The sequence below is a fragment of the Sceloporus occidentalis genome, unplaced genomic scaffold (genome assembly GCF_023333645.1).
Source record: "Sceloporus occidentalis isolate IW3139 unplaced genomic scaffold, rSceOcc1.0.p SCAF_38, whole genome shotgun sequence".
Classification (NCBI taxonomy): Eukaryota; Metazoa; Chordata; class Lepidosauria; order Squamata; family Phrynosomatidae; genus Sceloporus; species Sceloporus occidentalis.
The window spans coordinates 4925174-4947588 of NW_028317018.1; the positions used below are offsets into that span (position 1 = coordinate 4925174).

The 22415-nt window shown below is 43.9% G+C and overlaps 1 protein-coding gene across 1 annotated transcript in view; it reads left to right on the top strand.

Moving 5' to 3' along the window:
- Window positions 1–17627, top strand: part of LOC149290649 (raftlin-2-like) — a 43016-nt gene extending 25389 nt beyond the window's left edge. Inside the window, exons 7-9 of the mRNA XM_089488557.1 lie at window positions 2082–2185; window positions 3577–3655; window positions 17376–17627. Of these exons, the coding sequence (XP_089344683.1) occupies window positions 2082–2185; window positions 3577–3655; window positions 17376–17627 (435 nt within the window). The remainder of the gene's footprint in view (window positions 1–2081; window positions 2186–3576; window positions 3656–17375) is intronic.
- Window positions 17628–22415: the final 4788 nt, after the last annotated feature.

Consider the following 22415-nt stretch of genomic DNA (forward strand, 5'->3'; position numbering starts at 1 on the left):
TTACCGGAACTGCAGATGTCTCTGTGCCACTCGCAGACATCTGCAGGGGCCCGGTGCTTCCTTCTGTGTTTCTCGCACTTTGAACAACTTCTGTTTTATTGCCCAGGGGAAGCAGATGCGCATCAGAGTCATGTGACGTACGTGACGTTCGTGACTCCACTGGGTTCCTGCATCCCCTTGGCGGTACAGGAGACAACACAAGTAAGTAAGGGCCCGGACCCCCTAGAGTGACGGGCCTGTTTGCAGTTATGACACCTGCGACTGCAGGCTCAAGGGGCTAAGTTCTAAAATTACTCTCCTGGAACCAGGCCTGGGCTTAGCATCTGGAAACCATACGAATGCCCATCGGGCTTGTGCACAAGTACCTGTATTGTCGCTCTACATTGGCCTGAGGCCACCTGCTAGATGCATATGGCAACACAAACCTCTTTTAGCGGCCACTAGTCTTAAAGTGCCAGGAATTTTCATTCCCTGTTTTGCCCTGCTATGGACCAGTGCTTGGGTGCTGGAGGCTGCTAGTTACTAATGCTAAATGTTTAGGGATGGGCTGACTAATCTACTAATCGCTGTTGTAGCTCTTATCTATATTTGGGAACTTCCAAAAAGTTCCCAGGTATGCTCATATCGAAATTGCACATGCTGGTTGTGCAGACGCAGGTAAACAAAATGCTTGCCATGTGTACTAGCTTGCATATAATGCCTCATTCTTTCTACTCTTTCCTATTAAAGAATAAGGCATTTAAACAGACTAATATATTTATTTGATGTACAGACTAAATAAGGATTATGATTTGAGGGCCTGACTCTCAAATGAGACTCCCACCCACCATGCTCAATGTAATGCATATGTTCCATTTTACTTATGTAGATGTTTAGCAAGAATACTCATCCACCCATGGTCCTCTGGCACGCTTCAGCAGCTTCCATCTCAACCTGGAAGCCTCTTGGAGCTCTGAACAATACAACTGTTTTTTCTTTACAGCATTCCACTCGCTTCTCTCCAGCCCACCACATAACAGGATGACATCCCCAGATACTGTCAGGCACCTCTTGAGTGCAAAGTATGGAGACTGTGTGTTGCTGCTAATTGTGACCTTATTTCCTACAATGCACAGCTTCACGCAAGGGGTGCCTGATGTCTTTGGAGGATGTCACCAAATGTTTGGTCTGTGGTTGACTGGGATAGGAGATGATGGAAAGCTGAGAAGATAAAGCATCCTGTGCTCACAGAGGGAACCAGGAAGCTAGGACACCCATGGAGAACTATAGGTAGGTTTTCCAACACACTGATAGGTAGCTAAGCACACAAAAGAGTACTTACCTTATTGATGACATCATTATACATTGTAAAAAGGAAAGCAGGCAGGCACTTTAGAAAAAAGAATGTGGTCTTATAATAACTTTATTAAACAAACTATGGTGTATTGAAAATAATTTATTTCAAGAAAAAGGTTTGTGTTTATAGGATTGTAAGATTTGTGAAAATCTGCTTAGGTTACGTATACATTAAGGATAGCCATGCCAACAGAATCAAAGGATCAGTGGTCCTACAAAATCAACCCCATTAATTACCCTAAAGACCATATTTTTTGCCATTTTTACCATACGGTAAGTGCGGCTCTCTTTTGAAACACACAAAACATTACAATTATTAATGTTAATATGTAAAAAAAAAAAAAATGAAATGGAAAGCGCAGTAGGAGCCACTACTGAGCAATAAACCAATTTATGTTCAGTAACATGCCCTGATTCGATTATCCCACATACAGTATATATATATATATATATATATTCAGCTATTTCATTTTTCATTTACTGTACATTCAAAAATATTTTGTAACTGCCGCAGTGAATTCAAATATATATGCATTCTTGAGTGCTAAAGTTCTTTTTTATAGCAAATTATTTTTCAGGAGGCTGTGGTTATAATTTATCAGAATGAAAATAGGTTAAGGCAGAACACAACTTAATGTATGTTAATGAAAATTAAATGCAATCTAATTGAGATTCCAGAAAGTTCAGATAATGCTTTTTCCATGATTTCTCGTGATCTTTTATTTGATTTTTTTTTTTAATTCTAGGGCTCTGAAATCAAAACTGATTATGGACCTCTTCTGCACACTTTGGCTGAATTTGGATGGCTCATTACTTGTATCATACCTACTCCTATAATTAGGCAAAACAGGTGAGATATTATTCTCAAGGAATCAAAAAATATGTTTCTCTGTTACATTACACAGTATTACACAACTGAACCCATGAATACATTTTTATGAGAAAACAAGAATTGTCTAAGATCCTGGCAAGTTTCCCACCTTGTAAATGCTTGAGTTATACATTAATACACTTTAGTGAAAAGCCAGAGATGAGATTTTTCATATATTGGCTATTCTAAGGCAAGCTCAGCCCTTAGGTAATAGAGCAGGATGAGGAAACTCTCTTGGCCTCACCAAGTTTTTTTACACACTGTGACCACCCATGATTGTGATCACCCAGATAAACTGTTTGGTGAGTATAACTCATGTGTTCAAGGTACTTGTTGTGGCCTGCATAGTCGGGTTCCCTGGTGCACAACCCTGGAACTCTCAGGTCCCAGGAGGGTGAAGCGCTCATAATGATGTGTCTAATTGCATTATACAAATGGAAAAGCATTTATAATTTCAAGAATGTTATGACATGCCCAATAATATTATTCCATGGTATAATAAAGCTTGAGGCTCATGCTTTGACAGACAGGTTCAAATGTATTATTTTTTGTGTATAATTTAAATTAGGGACTTTTTGGGACTGATATTTTAGTTGGTCACATGGTTAGTTGGTAACAAACATACCAGATTGATGGTCACTAAGCATTGTGCATGTTCTCATAGTTCATCTTGGTAATACTTTATAATAATTAGTCAGTTACAAGAACAGCATAATTAACGCATCCCTATGGCGCTGTGAATTTACATCTCAAAGCTGGCTCTTTATTAAACTTAAGTCATATTAATAATGCATGACCTATTAGACACTTACAAATCCCTTTAAGATTACAACTAAAAGTAGCTGTTTATGTGTTTGAAAAAATATAACAAACTAAAAAAGGAACAAACTGACTTTATGTTATTCACAACTATAAAATAATAGTGTGAAGTCTGCTTGGTCTTGGTCAGTTATTCTCCAACAGAATGTATGGACAACTGATATTAAGTATTGAAACAGCTTTGTTTCTGTTGCTGGGCCATCTGGCTAGTTCAGAAATCCATGTTGCCAAAAAGAAACCACTTAACCAATATAAGACAGTATGAAAATGATAAAATAATTATGGAAAGGTGCTAACAAAGTATTGATAGAGATGGGATGCGATAGAAACATTTAAATATATAAATGGGATCAGGACAGAAGAGAAGTGCATATAAGCTTTTAAGATTGATGAGCATAACTTACCCACAGTGGTTTTGATTTATTTGTTTGTGACATTTCACTGCATCATTTGTGCATAAGAAATAGTTAGTAGATCCTGCATACTCTCCCAGTAGCATACTGAAAAGAAATCCAGTGCACAGTGTTATAATGTTCTGTTTCTTTTTGCAGTGAAGGAAATCTGACAACAAAGCAAATTATATTTCTTCAAAGACCGGTAATGTCCAGTTCAACTGTTCAGTCACCTGAGGTAAGAGGTTATATTACAGCTTTAATGGCTTACTTAGTTTGATATAGATTCTACACTCAGCAGTCAACCCCTCTGCAGCATCTCTGCTTATCCTTACATGCACAAAAGTGGCTCTTTAACTGGGCTCCAAAAGGTCCCAACTGATTGATGTACCTGCAGATCATCTGACTAGATCAGAAGCAGGGGCTCGTAACACGTTCTGTATGGAATTTTTGGAGCTTCTAGTTTTCAGGTTTTGCCAATTGAATTAATTTATACTTTATATGCCTCTTATGTAAGCAGTATGTGATACAGCTTTAAGAACACAAATAAACATTGTTGGTTTGAAGGTTCCCGTAATTGACTTTTAGCCTCATGAGCCGACTTCAAAGCATGATATTTAGGCAAAAGGAGTATCTTCTTAATGACATTCAGGCTACAGCATTTACAACACGACACCAACCCAAGAAATCATTACATCAAGTTAATTGAGACACAAATGTTCACAAAGTCTGTTCCTTATCTATGCAGCCAATATGTCTTATAAGGGCAGGCAACATATGGGAAGAGTTAAGCAGGAGGTTCCCAGCTGCCAGATGTAATGGAAGGAGGGAGACAGGTGGTTGTGAGGTCTTTTCAAGTAAACTTAGAAAGCTATGCAGCTACCAATCGGTACCTATAGTTTTCGTGAGCAAATTGCTGATAGATGTTATGCTGTGATGTTTCTCTTCAACTGCACAGAACAACTCTAACTAAATTCTACATATACTGAAACATCATACATAACTAAAGTTAAACATATTTTACATCTACAATGGGAACATGGTGAAGAAAGGAAAGAACTGGTCCCTGGACTGCTTTTTTTTGAAGAATTTTGGATCACCAACCTCAGTCCTCACTGAGTGTCACAAACTGGGTCCAAACAGATGACTGAAAGGACCCAGCGCGCCCGAAGATTGTATGCAGGAGTCACAGTGCAGTAGTGGAGTTGAACAGGGCCTGGTTGCAGGGTGACCACACTCACCCAGGTGTTGAGCACCTAGGGTTGTGCAGCCAAACACCAGCGCCCTGATATGGCAGCGGATGAAGTCCAGAATGAAGTGAAGCGATATCCTGCAGGAACCCTGGAGCAGGCATGAAACATATACTAGAATCACGTGCAGGATGCTGCAGGCTGGGAGTATGGAAGCTAAGCAAAGGGTATAGCAGAAACATAACAAGCAAGGGAGAGGGAGACCAGGCACGAAACATAACCAGACAAGACATACATGTTACAGGGCACTACAGTGAACCAGACAAGGAATAAACATTACTAGACAAGACATACATGATACAGGGCACAACAAAGGACAGGGAACAAGGCAAGGAACACAGGGGAAGGCTTCTCCTTTAAGCAAGGATAGGCCATATTAACTAGGACAAAGTGAGAGGAGAGAGGAACCAGAATCCTCAGATGATACAAGGAAGAAGGGCAAAGGTAAGAGACAAACAAACATGAATACAGAAACTAGCCTAAGACTGTTTGATAACAATTGGAGATTCCGTCACATGATATGGCCATAGTATGCTTAGCCCACCACTACGCCAAAGTACTCCAATGACGGTGGGTCCTAACGCTAATCCCTGCTGACAGTGGTACGAAACAAACCAAACATGTAATCAAACCACATAGCACTGAGACATACCTTAGACTGTAGACTGAGACAAACAGAACACACTGGTGGGGCACACCTTATAAAGGAAACAGAGCTGAAGCAGAAGCAAGGAATGGAAGATCAGAACAAAGCAAAAGGAAATCCAGGAATGGATCGAAGCAAAACAGGGAAACTGAAACAAGACAGATATGCAGCTCCGCAGCCTGGGCAGAACGTGACACTGAGTGGAGTCCCTGTGTGGACCCTAAGATAATTTTAGTCTGTTTGTTCATGGGAAATGCCACCACCCATGCCAATTCGGCAGCTTGTGAGTACAGCCATAAAGGTTTCCAACTAAGAGGGTGGTGGATAAGTAGAATCATCTAGTAGTTGCAGGTGCTAATACATTATGAGAATTAATTGGATTGGCTCTCCTGACAACACAAGGACCTAGTAAGATTTGGGCCAAGTGTTTCGTATCTGGGTGAAATTATATATAATTAAAAAACTTGGCATTTATACACAAACCCTTTCCCGTGAAAATGTACTGCGTTCGATTTTGGTAATTTTTCAATCGTTATTCTACTCATTTAGTGCGCAAATTATATTAGTTTTTGAGAGTAAGGCTTTTTAAAAGCCAGATTTATATATATATGAGAATGTTTTATGAATAAAATAAAAAAAATGGAATAAAAAAAAAAATTCACAGGTGGTGCAGTAGACGTTGCGTATCTAGAATTCAGTAAGGCTTTTGACACTGTCCAACATAGAAGACTTATCAATAAACCGCAATCTCTGAGCTTAGATCCCAATATTGTTGAATGGATTAGGCAGTGGCTGAGTGACAGAAAACAGAGGGTTGTAGTCAATAGAATATATTCAGAGTAAAAGGTCTTGTTACCAGTGGGGTACCTCAGGGATCTGCACTTGGAACCATTCTCTTTAATATTTTTATTAGTGATTTGCAGAAGGTATTGATCATAAGATATGCCTTTTTGCTGATGACCCAAAGATTTGCAGCAGCATTGATGTTCCTGGAGGGATAAGCCAAATAACAAATCATTTAGGTAAACTGGAAAAATGGTCAGAGCTGTGGCAACTGTCATTGAATGTGAATTAATGCAAAATAATGCACCTAGGACATAAAAATCCAAGGGCAGAGTGTAGAATATTTGATACTGTCCTAACCGCAACATCTGAGGAAATGGATTTAGGGCTAATTATTTCAGAGAATTTGGTTGCATAGGGAGGAGGTATTAGCAGTAGAAAGACGGGAAGTGCTCGTGCTGTTGTGCTCATGGTGTTGTACAGAGCACTGGTGAGACCTCAATTGCAGTATTATGTACAATACTGGAGATGTGTATCTCCAGTATCTCCACAAGGATATAGATACTTTGGAGAAAATTCAGAGAAGGCCTACTAAACTGGTTCATGGTTAGAGGGATAAAACCTACCAGGAAAGGTTAAAGGATCTTAACATACATAGCCTGGGAAAAAAAATGACATGACAGGGAGGATACAATAGAAACATTTAAATACTAAAAGGGAATCAACATGATAAAGGAAGAAAGCTGATCTAAAAGAAGAAATACTACCACAACAAGAGGACACAGTCTTAAGCTAGAGGGGCAAAGGGTTTAAAAGTAACATCAGGAAATGTTACTCTACTGAAAGGGTAGCAGATGAATGGAATAGCTATCCAGCAGCAGTGGGTGAATTTAACACAGCTAAAGCGTTTAAGCAAGCATGGGATAGGCATAAGGCTAAGCTAGACAAAAGATAAGGAAAGTAGTCAGTGGTTGGGCAGACTAGATGACCCAAATAGTTCTTACCTGCCGTCACTTTCTATGTTTCTAACTTACCCTGATTTGGAAACCACCCATTATGTTTACATAATTTTCAATTATTTTGAGTTTACTATGTCGAACTAATTCACCACTAACTAACCCCCACCATGCTAATTACAAAATATAATGTAAGCTTAAAATATAAACTAGGTTGCTTTCCCACTCAACTATAACATAATCAGATAAAAGTACCATGTTGAATGGTCATCAAGTTGAAACAGTGCCACCTAGTGTTGAGTAATGAAAGGCAGTATTTGACCGCAGATTATTAATTTTGCAATCTAGTCTTCCCATTCTCTATCTAAGAAGATTGATTCCTTGATTTTATTTTTATATTTTCCACAAGGATATTTAACTTCATCTGGAAGCGGCTGATTTTTAATGGAATATCTTAATAGGCCTACAGAGGCCCTTTATTAGCAACCATCACTCCTGTGTTCCATGTATGATATGTGATGAGGGTAGGTATGACCCTTAAACTTACGTTGAACAAAAAAATTAGCAGAAAAGTAAGTGGGAAGGAACAATCCTGAAAATAAAGTCAAACAACTGGAGCCTTTTTTTCACCCTAGGTAAAATAATCACATAGAGTCTTAAGGAGTTGTACCATTAAAAAATGTGATCAGGGGCGTGGTTAGCCTGCCGACGAGAATGGCTGCTTAACTTGTGAGCTCCGTTCCACCCGCTCCTAAACTTGCTTAAAAACACCTTCTGCACCTGACATGGGCAGGAATAAAAAAGTGCCAATGGACCCGGGTACTCCGGGGACCGCCAGCAAGGCTCCCGTGGCTTCGCTGAGGGAATATTTCCAGACTCCGGCCCTGCTACACTCTCAGCCGGAGGACTCCAACATGGCGCCGTCTCCCGCGTGCTCCCAGGCCTCGGATGCGTCCTCTTCGCAGCAACCGTTGAGTGGCTCCCCGGAGCCTTCTTCACGGGACTGCCGACGCATCTTCTCCACTTTGCCTACCAAAGACGACTTCAGCCTTCTCGTGTCCGAGGTGAAACAGACCGTTCGTGCGGAAGTTACGGCCCTGCGCGCCGATATTACGCGCCTGGATGCCCGCCTCTCGACCACTGAGACCCGGACGCGAGACGTTGACCGCCAGCTTACATCTTTTCAGCGTTCCTGTACCTCTCAACTTACTCACCTGTTTTATCATCTGGAAGATCTTGAGAACCGGAGCCGTCGTTCCAACATCCGCGTGAGGGGTATGCCCGAAGGTGAACGCCCCGAGGACCTCCGACGCCTCTTGGACAGGCTGTTCTCCATGATCCTGGGCCAGCTTGACGACCCCAACAGGCCACCTATTAAGTTCGATCGGGCTCACCGGGGCCCTGCGATATGGTGGCGGCCCTGGGGATCCGCCGGGGGACATTATATGCTGCCTGCACAACTTCGTCCAAAAGGAGGAGATTATGCAGAAAGCCAGGACCCAACGATTCTGGACATTTGACGGGCACCAGATTTCCCTCTTCCAGGACCTGTCCCGCTACACGCTCCAAGCTCGCAGGGCTCTGCGGCCTGTCACGGCGGTTCTGCAGGAACGTGGGATCCCCTATAGATGGGGATATCCCTTTGCGCTGACGGTGCGCAGGGGCTCTACTACGGAGACGGTGCGGACTCCTGCGGATGTGCGCCCATTCCTGCAGGCTCTGGAGCTGCCGGAGATCGCCGTTGAGGACTGGCTCAACAGGGACCCAGGACCTGGATCACGCCGACCCGCCTCCGGGGCGCATGGACGCCGACAAGCTGGACCCCCCGGTCGCGCCGCAGTGGACGACGTTCCAGCCCAGCCTTAGGTGGAGTGCTCTGATCTCGCCGATGCATCTCCGTGGCCCGGCGACGAGTGCTGCTATACTGCACCCGCACCGTTTATGGACGTCCTCGCTCTCTCTCCGAGGCTTTCTCCGGGACTGACTGGGACTTACTCTCCCTACCGTGTTGTCCGCATGGCCCACGTGAGCCGTTATTTTTATTTTTGTTTATTTCTTTTTATCTCCGTTATTTTATTGTTTTGTGTTGCACGCTGTCCGAGGCTACAGCGTTCTGCGGCGGTGTATTGTGCGACTCCCCACTGGCAAGGGCTTCCCTTGCGGTTCTCCCTGTGTCTTGGGCTGGCATTATATAATGTTGCGCCTGGCCTCTTTATCTAGGCGCTTTCATGCTGTGCCTCCCGGCCTTACGCTACCTCTATATATGTCTCTACACACATGTGCCTTCCTCCCGCGTCCTCGTTATTTATTTAATGTTTTTTTTTTTTTTTATATATATATATACATATAGCATCCAAAAATAGTTACCGGCACTCCACGGACTTCTTTAAATATTCACTCCAGAAACTGCAGTTTCCTAATCAACGTTTCAGTCTGTTTATTAGACTTTCATCAGGACATGTCAGAAAAGCAGTGTAAATCATATTTATAGCAAGAAATATCATTAACAAGACCTACCACACCTGTAGTGCTCGAGGACATCAGGACATGTCCTGATGAAAGACTAATAAACAGACTGAAACGTTGATTAGGAAACTGCAGTTTCTGGAGTGATTATTTAAAGAAGTCCCTGGAGTGCCGGTAACTATTTTTGGATGTTATATGATTTGCTGTTGCAGCTACTTGGCACCGGGCTAAAAAAGTGGTGATTGGTGTGCAATTGTTGATTTTGGACTTTGTATATATATACATATGTGCATATATGTGGTCCTATTGACGTTGGCTGCTCTCGGACCTTCAATGTTCCTCTGGCGTCGGGTGCGGGGTCTTGACTGTCCATTGCCTGATTGCCTGATTGTCCGGTTGTGGCATTTATTGGTTGCCTGTTATTTCACGTTTGGCTATATTGCCTTACTCCGCATTACACTGACCGATTGTTATTTGTTTTTGGTGTTTTTTCTATATTGTTTACATCACAGGGCGGGTGGCGGACCGTTCCATGCTGCTCTTCTCTAGATATAGGTCGCAACTTAGTTATTGTTGCGACGCATTCTTCTTCGGTTGCTACTCTCACGTCCCCACGGGGCTCTGGTGTCACTCCCCCTCTCTCTGGGGTTCCTGTCTTCCCCATCTGGGTCACAGGTTCTACCCGGTAACTGACACTTTCACCCCACATTACTTTTGCCCTCTCCCTCCTTTCCTGCGGTTTCCTTCCCTCCTTCTTACCGACCTCCCTCCCCACCCCCCCGCACCCTATCCTTCTCTTCTCACCCTCCTTATCCGGGACGTTGAGTTCATTGCCTTCAGACATGGCTTACCGCTCGGCCCCCCTGACGGTCTACTCTGTTAACGCTAAGGGGCTGAATATCCCTGAGAAACGCTCTAGGGCCCTTAGGGAATTTCGATGCCATAAAGCGTCTATTGTCTTGTTGCAGGAAACACACTTTAAGGAGGGCCAGGCACCTACCTTCAGGGACTCGCACTTTCCCACGGGATGCTTTAGCAACAATGTGGAGGCCAAGTCTAAGGGCACGGCTATCTTGATTGCCCGATCAGTCCCCTTCGCCCTCAAAGCTACTTTACTGGACGCGTCGGGTAGATACACCTTTGTTAAAGGCCAGCTGGCGGAGGTCATGTTCACCTTTGCCAGTGTTTATCTCCCCAATAGGGGTCAACATGCTGCCTTGCGCTCCATCCTCGCCTCCCTCTCTGATTTTCAGGAGGGTGTATTGATACTGGGTGGCGATTTAAATGTCCCCCTCTGCCCGAGGTGGATACCTCATCGGGATCCAGCTGTTCTCCCCTGAGCCAGTTGCGTTCTATACGCAGCTCCTTGGCGAACCTCCGCCTTGTCGATTGTTGGCGCTCCTTACACCCTACTGATCGCGACTACACGTTCTACTCCTCACCACACAACTGTTACTCCCGTCTAGACTATATTTTTCTTGCTCAGTCCCATCTCGACCTTTTACGGACTAGCTCCATTCTCCCGATGACATGGTCGGACCACTCCCCAGTTTCCATGACCTTGGACTCACCTTTGTACAGGCCTAGGGAGTGGACGTGGCGACTTAATGACTCTTTCCTACTTGACGATGCTCTAGTGTCCCAGACGAAGCTGGAGTTGGAGAGGTACTTTGATGAAAATGATAGGCAGGAGACGGCCCCCCCGCTCCTCTGGGAGGCTCATAAGAGCGTGATACGGGGATTCTTTATTCAGCAGGGCTTGCAGCGGAAGAAGGCTCGTTCTCGGGAGATTGACGGGCTTACCGGGCGCATTATGCACCTGGAGACTATTCATAAACAATCCCTGACAGACGACGCTTATCATGAACTTGTGGCCCTACGGGGTAAACTTAGCGACTTATTGAATTTGCGGTATCGGAGGGCCTCCCTGTACAGCCAGAAATTCTTTCAGGAACACGGCAACAAGTGTGGCAAACTGTTGGCCAAAATGATTAACCCCCTGAAAAGGGCCACTCACATCCATAAAATCCGCACGGCCACGGGGGTCGTGTCACCCCCTCCCCTTCTAAGATAGTAGAGGCGTTCCATGCCTACTACTCTTCCCTCTATGGTTTATGTCCAGGGGGGTCCCGGGCGGCCCCGCATTCTGCGAGCGAGCGTCTCCACCAATACCTGAAGCGCCATGTTAAACGTAGACTTACTCGGGAACAGGCGGATGCGCTTGAGGAGCCTCTTTCTGTCAAGGAGCTGTCCCTGGCTTTGCGGGCTACGCAAAAGGGGAAGTGTCCGGGCCCGGACGGCCTGCCTCTGGGTTATTATAAAACCTTCTCGGACCTGTTGCTCCCTCGTCTGCTCACGGCTGTGAACTCTCTTCGAGAGAGTCATTGCCTCGCCCCTCAGACCCTGGCGGCGACAATCACAGTCATACCCAAAGAGGGCAAGGATCCCTGCTTACCTCAGAGTTATCGGCCCATATCTCTGCTGAACGCCGACCTGAAACTTTTTGCCAAGGCGCTGGCGCTACGGTTGGCCCGGCGGGGTTTGTCCCTAGAAGGGAGGCTCGGGACAACACTGTCCGGCTTTTGAACATCATACACAGAGCGACTGCGAGCTCCCGTCAGGTTCTGTTCCTTTCCACCGACGCCGAGAAAGCTTTCGACAGGGTGGATTGGACATTCCTCCACACTACGTTGAAATATCAGGGTTTGGGCCCCTTCATGTTGACGTGGATTGGGGCTCTGTACACTGAGCCTACGGCCCGTGTTCGTGTTAACGGTGCTCTCTCACCACCGGTACCTATTGGGAATTGCACGAGACAGGGCTGCCCCCTATCCCCACTGTTGTTTGCACTGTCTCTCGAGCCCTTCCTGGAAGCTATACCCTCTAACCCTGATATCCTGGGGTTCCGGGTTGATGGAGTGCAGCACAAGGTCGCTGCCTATGCGGATGACCTCCTCTTTGTGGTTGAGAATCCCGTGGTCACGCTGCCCAACATACTTGCTGAATTTCGCTCCTATGGCGAGCTCTCCAATCTCAGGATTAATTACTCCAAATCTGAGATTTTAAACATATCTGTACCCCCGCAGCTGGTCCAGACGCTAACTACTAGTTTCCCCTTTCGGTGGTGCGCTCAGAAGATGAAGTATCTGGGAATCTGGTTAACGCCTACTGTAGACGGGTTATTTCGGGAGAACTTTATCCCTCTCCTGTCGACGCTATCGGCGGACCTTAAACGGTGGTCGCCCTTGTATATCTCTTGGGTGGGCCGAGTTAACGCTGTTAAAATGAACCTCCTTCCACGGGTGTTGTACCTATTCCAGACGCTCCCGATCCGAGTACCTCACGACTTCTTTGATGCCCTCCGCTCTGCTGTGACTCGCTTTATTTGGGGCAATAGGAGCCCCAGGCAGAGGTTTTCGCAGCTTACTCGACCCAAATCCTCGGGTGGTCTTGCACTGCCTGACTTTTACAAATACTATCAAGCTGCGCACCTCTTGCGGGTCATTGAATGGAACATGGTAGGTCCGACTGCGAAGCCTTGGGTTGCTTTGGAGCTAGAAGAGTTGCGTAGCAGTGTGCTGCACGCAGTGTGGGGCCCTAGAGCCGGTTTGGGGGTGGAGCGTCACCCGTTCCTCTCGCCTACTTTGGCGGTGTGGAGTGCTACGGGGCTGGGAGCTCGGTTGACCACATCGCCTTCGCCCCTGCTACCTCTGTGGGGCAACCCTGATTTCGCGCCGGGCCGCGATTGGGCGAGGTTGGAGTTCTTGGGACTTCCCCCGCCGATTCGGATCCGGGCTCTGCTGAGTGATGGCGGGGTTGTGCCGTTGGAAGCGTTGCGGCCGGGAGTTCCACTTACCTGGACGGAGCGTGGCTTACATAGGGACCTGACGACTTTTGAGGGATGGTGTGTTGGGGAGCGGCCTCCTGCGGGGGCTATCTCATCGCTTTATTCCTTCCTGCTCGCTACTCCCCTTCCCACGAGACCTTCTTTCTGTGAGACATGGGAGACCATATGCGACACACGACTCTCTGACGCGGACTGGGAGAAAATTTTTATTTTTACACACAAGAGTTCTAAAGCTACTAAAACACAAGAGACGAATTACAAGCTCTTGTCGCATTGGTACCGTACACCCCAGAGGCTACATTCTATGTTTCCGCATACCTCTGACAGCTGCTGGCGGTGTGGCATGGACGTGGGCACCATGTTGCATATCTGGTGGGACTGCCCCGGGATACGGGAGTTCTGGAGGGAGATCCATCGGATACTCTCGGAGCTCTCTGATTCCCCTCCGCCTTTTCAGCCTCTACCTATGTTGCTGCACCACACCTCGCTCCCTGTCTCCAGATATAAAAAGTCTGTTGTCCGCCATCTCCTTGATGCGGCCAAGAGCCTCATCCCCTTACACTGGAAGAGCACCTGCCTTCCGACCGTCCGGGAGTGGGAGGCCCGGGTTGAGGGGATCAGGGAACTGGGGGATCTCTCTGCCACCTCTGCGCGGCAACGGGAGGGGTATACCTCGACCTGGTATTACTGGTTGTCCTATCTGTCCCGACGCGTTTCGTAGGCGCTGTGGTCTGGTGTTCCCAGCCTGGCCCCTGTGTTGATGTATATTTCTCACTTCCACTGGGGCTTTGTGTGCTAGGAGCCGAGCCCTACCTGACCCTACTCTGTACTCTTGACTGTAATCATCTTGTTGTTGTTATTATTTTGACGCTCTTTAATGGCTCATTTGCCTGTATGATGTCATGCGTGTCCTCGATTGTCCCTCCCTCGCCCCCATCCCTTTTTTCTTTCTGTATCCCTACCCCCTTTCCCCTCCCCGTGGAAAATGTTGAAAATCTTAATAAACATTGGATTTTGGAAAAAAAAAAATATGATCAAAGGGACAGTTTAGTGTTCCATGCCACCTTGCCAATGGGAAATGCATATTAAAGTACTTGGGAAGTATTTCAATATGCAAAGTAAGCCTTTAAAACCTTAATCAAAACAGCTGCCTCACTGAACCAGCTACTTCATAATCAGATGTGGAATTCATGTTCTGCTACACCAAAGATTATTATTATTGTCTCACACATCCAACGCAGTACTTCTTACAATACATATATTCAAGGGGTATGTCAAAACTACAATCCATTAAATACAGGTAAAGAGGGTCCCACTGGCAAGCTCACACTGTAGAGCAGGGGCGTCCAAGTTTTTTCTGCAGTGGGCCACTTCATCAGAATTGTATACGTGCACTCATTTTCCACTGAGAGAAAATATGGCCTTTAATAAGATATGCAGATTAAAATAAAGTAAATGACACAAAACCTTTACTTTTCCTCTCACTGATTTCTGGGCCTAGAAAGTTTTGTGACTACAAATGCAGGATTCTGGATAAGTAAAAATAAAATAGTTCTATTTATTTTAGGGATGCACTAAAATGAAAATTCTGGACCAAAACCGAAAATTCAGGGTTCACTTAGCCAAAACTGAAAGTGACCCCCCCACACACTTTTAATAAAAGTAAGTTACACACCAAAATTGTACAAAAAAATTATATATTATGATTGTTAACAGCAATCTCAGGCATACCCAGATTCCAGCATGTACTGGTTGGCTGGGCATTGTATTTTTTGTCCAATTTTAGTGTGTAACCACACTTTTATTAAAAGTAACACAACAATATGACTTGGCATGATAGGAGTCTGATTGCTAACAGCAAACACACTCTTCTTATACCCAGGCAACCAGTAAATGCTGAAACCTAGGCATGATGGGACTGTGATTGCTGTTAGCAGATTGCTGTTAGCAATCACACTCCTATCATCCCAAGTCAGCCAGTACATGCTGGAACAGGGTGGCTGTAAGTGCGGACCCCATACTGCTGGCAGCATCAATACACAAGGGGGAAAGCTAGCCAGGTTTCAGCATGTACTGGCTGACTTGGCATGATAGGAGTGTGATTGCTAACAGCAAACACACTATTTTTTTACCCAGCCAACCAGTAAATGCTGGAACCTAGGCATGATGGGACCGTGATTGCTGTTAGCAGATTGCTGATAGCTGTTAGCAATCACCAGTAGCGTACCTAGCGGGGGGCGGGGGGGGGGCGGTCCGCACCGGGTGCCGCTCATCAGGGGGGTGCCAACTTGCCGGCACCCCTCCAGAGACGGACAGCAATGTCCGCCGCTGGAGGAGCAGGCTCGCAAGGGAGCGGTATTGGAGGTCTTTAGCAGACCTCCGGCTCCCTTGAGTGATTTTAAGCCGGGTTCAACCCTCATTCACATATTAATTCCCTCAGGCTAGGTTTCCACTTGGGTTTTTGTCCTGCGTTTTTTTTCTTGATGAAAAACGCCAAGAAAACTGCCACTGCATTTTTCTGCGTTTTGGCGTTTTTTTTCTGGAGTTTTTTCTGGCGTTTTAGCCTTTCTGTGGAAATTGCTTTTTTTGACCTTAGGCAGTTTTTCCAGCCTTTACAAGTTAGAAGTTTCACCCAGCTAAAAGGGATTAGGATAAATGGCAAGTATCTGCCCCCTGATGTCATTTACTTGGTAGAGTTCTACTTAAACGCCCCTGCGGACCCTTTTGTCACTTTTCTGTGGTTTGTAAGGCATGCTTTATTCCGAATGTCTGCTCCTCTAGGAACATTGGCCCCAAATGATGGTGCAAATTGTTTGCTGTTGCTTTTGGCACGCAGGATCCAGTTGATCCAGTTGTCGCGTATGTTTGTTTGTAATGGCATGTTTGTTCCAAATGGTGTAAAATTCAATATGAACTTTGTTTTGTGTGAAACTGTTTGTTTCCAGCCTATTTCTCGTAGGACACACAGATACTGGGTCCATCCTCTGCATTGTAACTGTGGAAAAAACGCCATAAAAAACGCCAAGGCAATAAACCCACATGGCTTTTTCATGGCGTTTTTTCTCTCCCATAGACTTCTATTGGAGAAAAACATCAAGATTTCCTTGCAAAAAACGCCAGAGTTTGAAAAACTGCCACAGAGCCCAAAAAAGCAGAAAAACGCCAGAGGACTGAAAAAACGCCAAACAAAAAAACGCCAAGTGGATATGGCATTCTGCGATTTCCTATTGAAGAACAGCTAACATCTGGCTGCTGCGTTTTTTTACTAAAAAAACGCCAGGTGGCGCTATTGGCGTTTTTATGGGCGTTTTTAGCTAAAAAAAACCAAGTAGAAACCTAGCCTCAATCAGGCATACTCATTCAAACACACTCCCCCACCCCCTTACCTGCACTAGAGCTCTCTCAATGCCGATCACAGACTTCAGCAGGGGGGCGGCCTCCCTCGTTCTCTCCACAGAGGAGGCAGGACTGGAGCAGAGAATAGCCCCTCCCACAAGTAAGCAGCAGGGCTCTTGTGATCCTGGCTGCCGATCTCACGCGGGCCGCACCTCTAGGTCCCGCGGGCCGCATGTTGGACGCCCCTGCTGTAGAGGGTATTATGTTCATGTAATCGTTATCTGCTACACTGTATTACATTCCTGTTTCTCTGCCAAGCAAGGTATCTAAATACATTATATATTTTTACTGCTTATGTTGAGATCATCACTTATCTACTCCTCTTGAAACCCATAACATCTTTAAAATCATTCATGGATTACATCCAAAAGAAATTTGAAGCAGCCAATGAGTGGCAGGAAAATAATTTCACCCATGCAGAATGCCTCCGCGCTTTTGCAAGGGAGTGATCACAAACATTTAAGGTTACCTCGCAGCTATCATATTCATTAATGTGCAAATCCTAGCTGGAGTGTCAATTCTAAGGCAATCTAGAACATCTAAAACAAAATCCCACAGGGCGCCTAGATGTTCATGTTAAAATGTTAATAAATTGACAATATTTTTTATTTCAGAGAAAATCTGTGAGGCAACTAGAAGAAAAGAACAAAGTTTGTAATCAAAGCCTTGAACGATATGCTGCTTCTCCAAGCACTTCTGAAATTGGACAGTCAGATGATTTTTATTTATCATCTTCTAAACCATATTGGGCTAAAGATGGACTTGGAGGATTCTCTGGGTTCAGCAGCAATGACAGCATGCTACGAGATTTGGATGATGGACAGTTTGAGCAGGAAGATGGAGTAACTCAGGTTACTTGCATGTAAAACATGTGTTGCTAACCATTTTGGTGGTCCATTAAACTGATTTACTAAAGTGGTTTTCTCAAAATCAAGGAAGGGAAAACTGCCCTATATCCAACATGTGTATATATCACAGACCCCTTATATATGTTATCAGGGATGACATATAGGCAAAGAAGACACTGCTGCCAGCTTCTTTCCTTTATAGTGTAAAATATTGGGTATAATTTGCACCAGTGTAACAATCATGCAATCTAGAACCAAGTTTTCAGGATTGTACTTTGAAGCAATACACAGCACCTTTTGAAGAATGTTACTATTGTGTGTGAAACTTTACAATAAGAAGGCGACCTCGTGCACGACGGAGAACCAGAAGCAGTGTTTGCCTAGGGCCAGTCCTGATAACAATATTTAAAGATACAGGTAAGAACATCATTAATCTCGTCATTTCTCCATCTTAGAAAAATATTAGGCTATTAAAATTATTTAACTTTTACAAAACAATTTCCAGAATGATATATAATAAAAAAAACTTTACTAATGTATAGAAATATTTTTGTGCACATTAGATGTCCTCTGTATATTATCTATTCATTAGCATGATTACTTATAGCAGTTTTAAAAACACTAGATAAAAGATGCAACATATCAGCTTTGTTAAAAAAAAAAAAAGGAAAATTGTGCGTGGAATAATTTACATTTTATTGCGTGGAATAATTAACATTGCATTTATTATACTTCCTAAAGCCATTTACAGTATTTTGCAGGAGAACTGTCATGTTTACATCCATTTTTTCAAAGGATTATCTCCACTTTGTAAATAAATTTCCATGCACTACTTTGCTGAGAAAACATTTTTGCTGAATAATAAATGTTGCTATATTTTATAAATTAAAATTACATTAAACTGATACTTTTGACATATTTACAAGCCTTAAATTGTCAGTTTTTTGCAATTAAAGTAATCTAAAGGGTCCCTATGTTTTGGGTGTACTTTCTGCTTTCCATAGATGTAAAGTAAGAATAATTCCTGTAATGCACAGCCCATGAATGCTGCTAGGAAAGTGAGATTCAAGTATCCTTGTGAGTCCATCAGTGTTAAGCTTTTAACATTCTCATGTCTCAACCAGTTTTGCTAAACATGTTCCTTGATTACAAAACCAGCAGTTGGAATACGTCCTAACTCAAGGGCTTCTGTTATCTTAAATTAGCATAACTATGTGTCTTTCTGGCCAAAATACATAACTACTTTTGTTTTAATAATCAACCGAACTTGGAATTGCCATTCTCTGTCTCAGGAGCCTGAATCTGAGCTGAGAGAGAACAAACAGGAAATGAGAAGTAAGCTGTAGCTATAAGTACCTCATTTGACCACCACGACTCTCACTTAAAACTTCCATGATCACTGAAACTCACAGCGCCATAAAATACTCATGTAAGCCAGAGCATCAGTCAGACTCCTGGCATCTGAGACTATACAATAGACACAGAAGAGCTTCTCTTTATATTTGAAAGGAAGAGATCCTGGAGCAGCACTGGGCAGAGCACCCCCACACACACACACACACACTATACTAAAAGAAGTATTCAAATTTCAAGCAAATAAGAGACGATTGCCTGTAGTCGAATAGCCATTGTGCTATTACGCTAAAAGAATTGACCATTAACAGGAAGGAAACTTATAAACATTGCGGAGACCACTGTTAGGGAAAGATGGAGAAAAACTGTGCGTAAGCAAGCAGTGCGCAGCACCACATTGTAAGACATTATAGAAAATAGACTTGGGCACCAGGGGGCTCTTCGTGTTCGTCTTCGGGGGAAAAAAAATCTTCGTATTCCGTTCCTGTCTTCTCTTCGGGCGAATATTCGTGGACATTCTTCGTGCTCGTTTCATCTTCGTTTTCCTCCCCGTTGCCTAGCAGGGGTTAATACGGGGTTAAGAACACATCGGAGCAGCAGCAGCTGCCGTGAAGGTACGTGTGTGCAACTCTATTGGTCGTTTCGGCAGGGGGCTGGTCTGGCATCAATGAATGAATTGCAGAACTGCAGAATGCACTTCATTTGTTGATGGCAGACGAGCCCCCTGCCGAAACGACCAATAGAGTTGCACACACGTACCGAGATGTACTGTACACAATACACATTGCCCGAAACTGAGGGCCATGTTCCTCCGAGCAGTTGTCTTGTCTAAGACCTAGACAAATGCTCCAAGGAACTTGGACTCCTTTTTGTCATACACAGTCACACATCCATAGATGTTTAACCCCTTAACGTCCATTGCCGGGTCAGGCACGTCATGCAAAACGGTCACTTAACGACCTATGACGTGCCTGACACTTCATGAGACTTAAACAAGCTTAGAAACTGATCAACGATCACTTTCTAAGCTTAAACGGTGTTGCTGTAATGCCTCGCTGTCGAGGCATTCATCAACACCAAGATCAGCATGATGGGCCATGTCTGGCCCCTCCCCGGGGCGTCAACATCTGCCATACATTGTATGGTGGCGGACGCCCGTTTTAAAAGCGTTTAGGAGGCGATCTACGATCACCTCCTAAACTTCAATGGTGTCGCTGGAATGCCTCGATCAGGAGGCATCCAGCGACACCAAATACTTACCCCAGGGTAAGTGCACGCAGTCTTCGCCATCCGCAAGATGGCGGCGGCCCGGGAAAAAAAAATAAAGTTGAAAAAGTTCGCTAGACGGTCTCCAGACCCTCTAGAGAACTCTGGCTCCACTTGCAGGTTGAATACAGGTACTGCATTCAACCATACAAGTCAATGGAGCCCAGCTTTCTAATCACTATGTGATTAGTAAAATATTTATTAAAAAAAAAATTAAAAAAAAAAAAGGAAAAAAAGAAAAAGCTTAAAAAAAACATGGTAACATTTAAAAATTATTATGCTTTAGAGAAACTATCCAGTTCCAGCAAAATGTAAAAAAAAAATTCCAAAAAGAGTAAAATAAATAAAATAAAAAAATAAAGTTTATTATTATGAGCAAGTGCTAAAATTAGCGCTGTATCTTCCCAAAAATCCTGACATGGAAAAATTTAAATAAAAGCATTTCAAATACCCAAGGGGTGTCTAATTTAAAAAAATGAATGGTTTAATGGGGTAAATTGGAGCGGCCGGACTCAAAGATAGGGCATAGGCACAGACTGACCGAAATGGGGGGGGGGAAAGCGCACTTCCAAAATGTGGCATTTTAACCCCAAACACCAGACAAACCCATACATGTGGGGTATGACTGAACTCGGGAGATGTTCCTGAACACATATTAGGGTGTTGTTTGATAGTGACGTATACCTGGAGCTATAAATTTATACCCAAAGTACAATTTGTGTGAAAAAAATACAAAAAAAAAATACTACCACAAAGTGTGGCAAAGGCTGGTGGTAGAATCTGATGCATGGAAAGGGTTAAATACTATCATTTTAAGTACCTTGGGGTGTCTAGTTTTCAAAAATATATGGTTTTATGAGGTAAATTGTAGTGGCCAGGCTCAAAGATAGGGCATAGACACAGACTGACCAAAATAGGGGAAAAAAAGCGCACTTCCCAAATGTGGCCTTTTAACCCCAAACAGCAGTCAAACCCATGCATGGGTGGTATCACTGTACTCGAGAGATGTTATTGAACACGTATTAGGGTGTTGTTTGATAGTGATGTATACCTGGAGCTATAAATGTATACCCAAAGTACAATTTGTGTAAAAAAAAATACCAAAAAAATACTAACACAAAGTGTGGCAAAGGCTGGTGGTAGAATCTCATGCATGGAAAGGGTTAAAATACTAGCATTTGAAATACCTTGGGGTGTCTAGTTTTCAAAAATATATGGTTTGATGGGGTAAATTGAATTAGCCGGCTTCAAAGATGGGGGCAGAATGACCAGATGTAAAAGTTCTAAGTTAAAAAATGTGCACTTCCTAAATGTGGCGTTTTACCTCCCAAACAACCCGACAAACCCATGCATGGGGGGTATGACTGTACTCGGGAGATGTTGCTGAACACATATTGGGGTGTAAATTACTACCACAAAGTTTGACAAAGACTGGTGGTAGAATTAGTGCATGGAAAGAGTTAAAATTCTAGCATTTGAAATACCTTGGGGTGTCTAGTTTTCAAAAATATATGATTTGATGGGGTAAATTGCATTGGCCGGCTTCAAAGATACCCGAAATGGCACATGGGGGGAAGAATTACCAGATTTGGAATAGCAAAACGCTACTTGTACTTAATGCTCCATAACGTGCAGAAAAAAGCAAAAAAACCATAAAAACATTGGGTATTTCTAAACTCAGGACAAATAGTAGAATATATTTAGTAGGTTTTTTCATTAGCTTTTTTGGATGATTAAAAGATTTTTGGGGTAAAAGTCAGAAAATGTGGGTTTTTTTTAACATTTTTCATCATATTTTACTATTTTTTTATGGGAAATTAGATAATATGATTAAAACAATGGTATCTGAAGAAAGCCCTTGTCCTGAAAAAAACAACATATAATTTGTGTGGGTTCACTAAATGAGTGAAGAGAAAATTACATCTAAACACGAACACCGCAAAAGTGTTAAAACAGCCTCGGTCCCAATGGTACAACAGGTAAAACACAGCCTGGTCCTTAAGGGGTTAATAAAAGAATAGGGGTTATTTTACATTTTTAAATCGATTTTGGACCACTTTTAATCAGAGGCGTATATAGGGTATGGCAGCCATGGCACGTGCCATGGGCGCCATCTCAAGGGGGGCATTTTTTTTTATTTTTTTTTGATGCTGAGGAGAGAGAGGGGCGCCTAGCAACCGCTCGGCG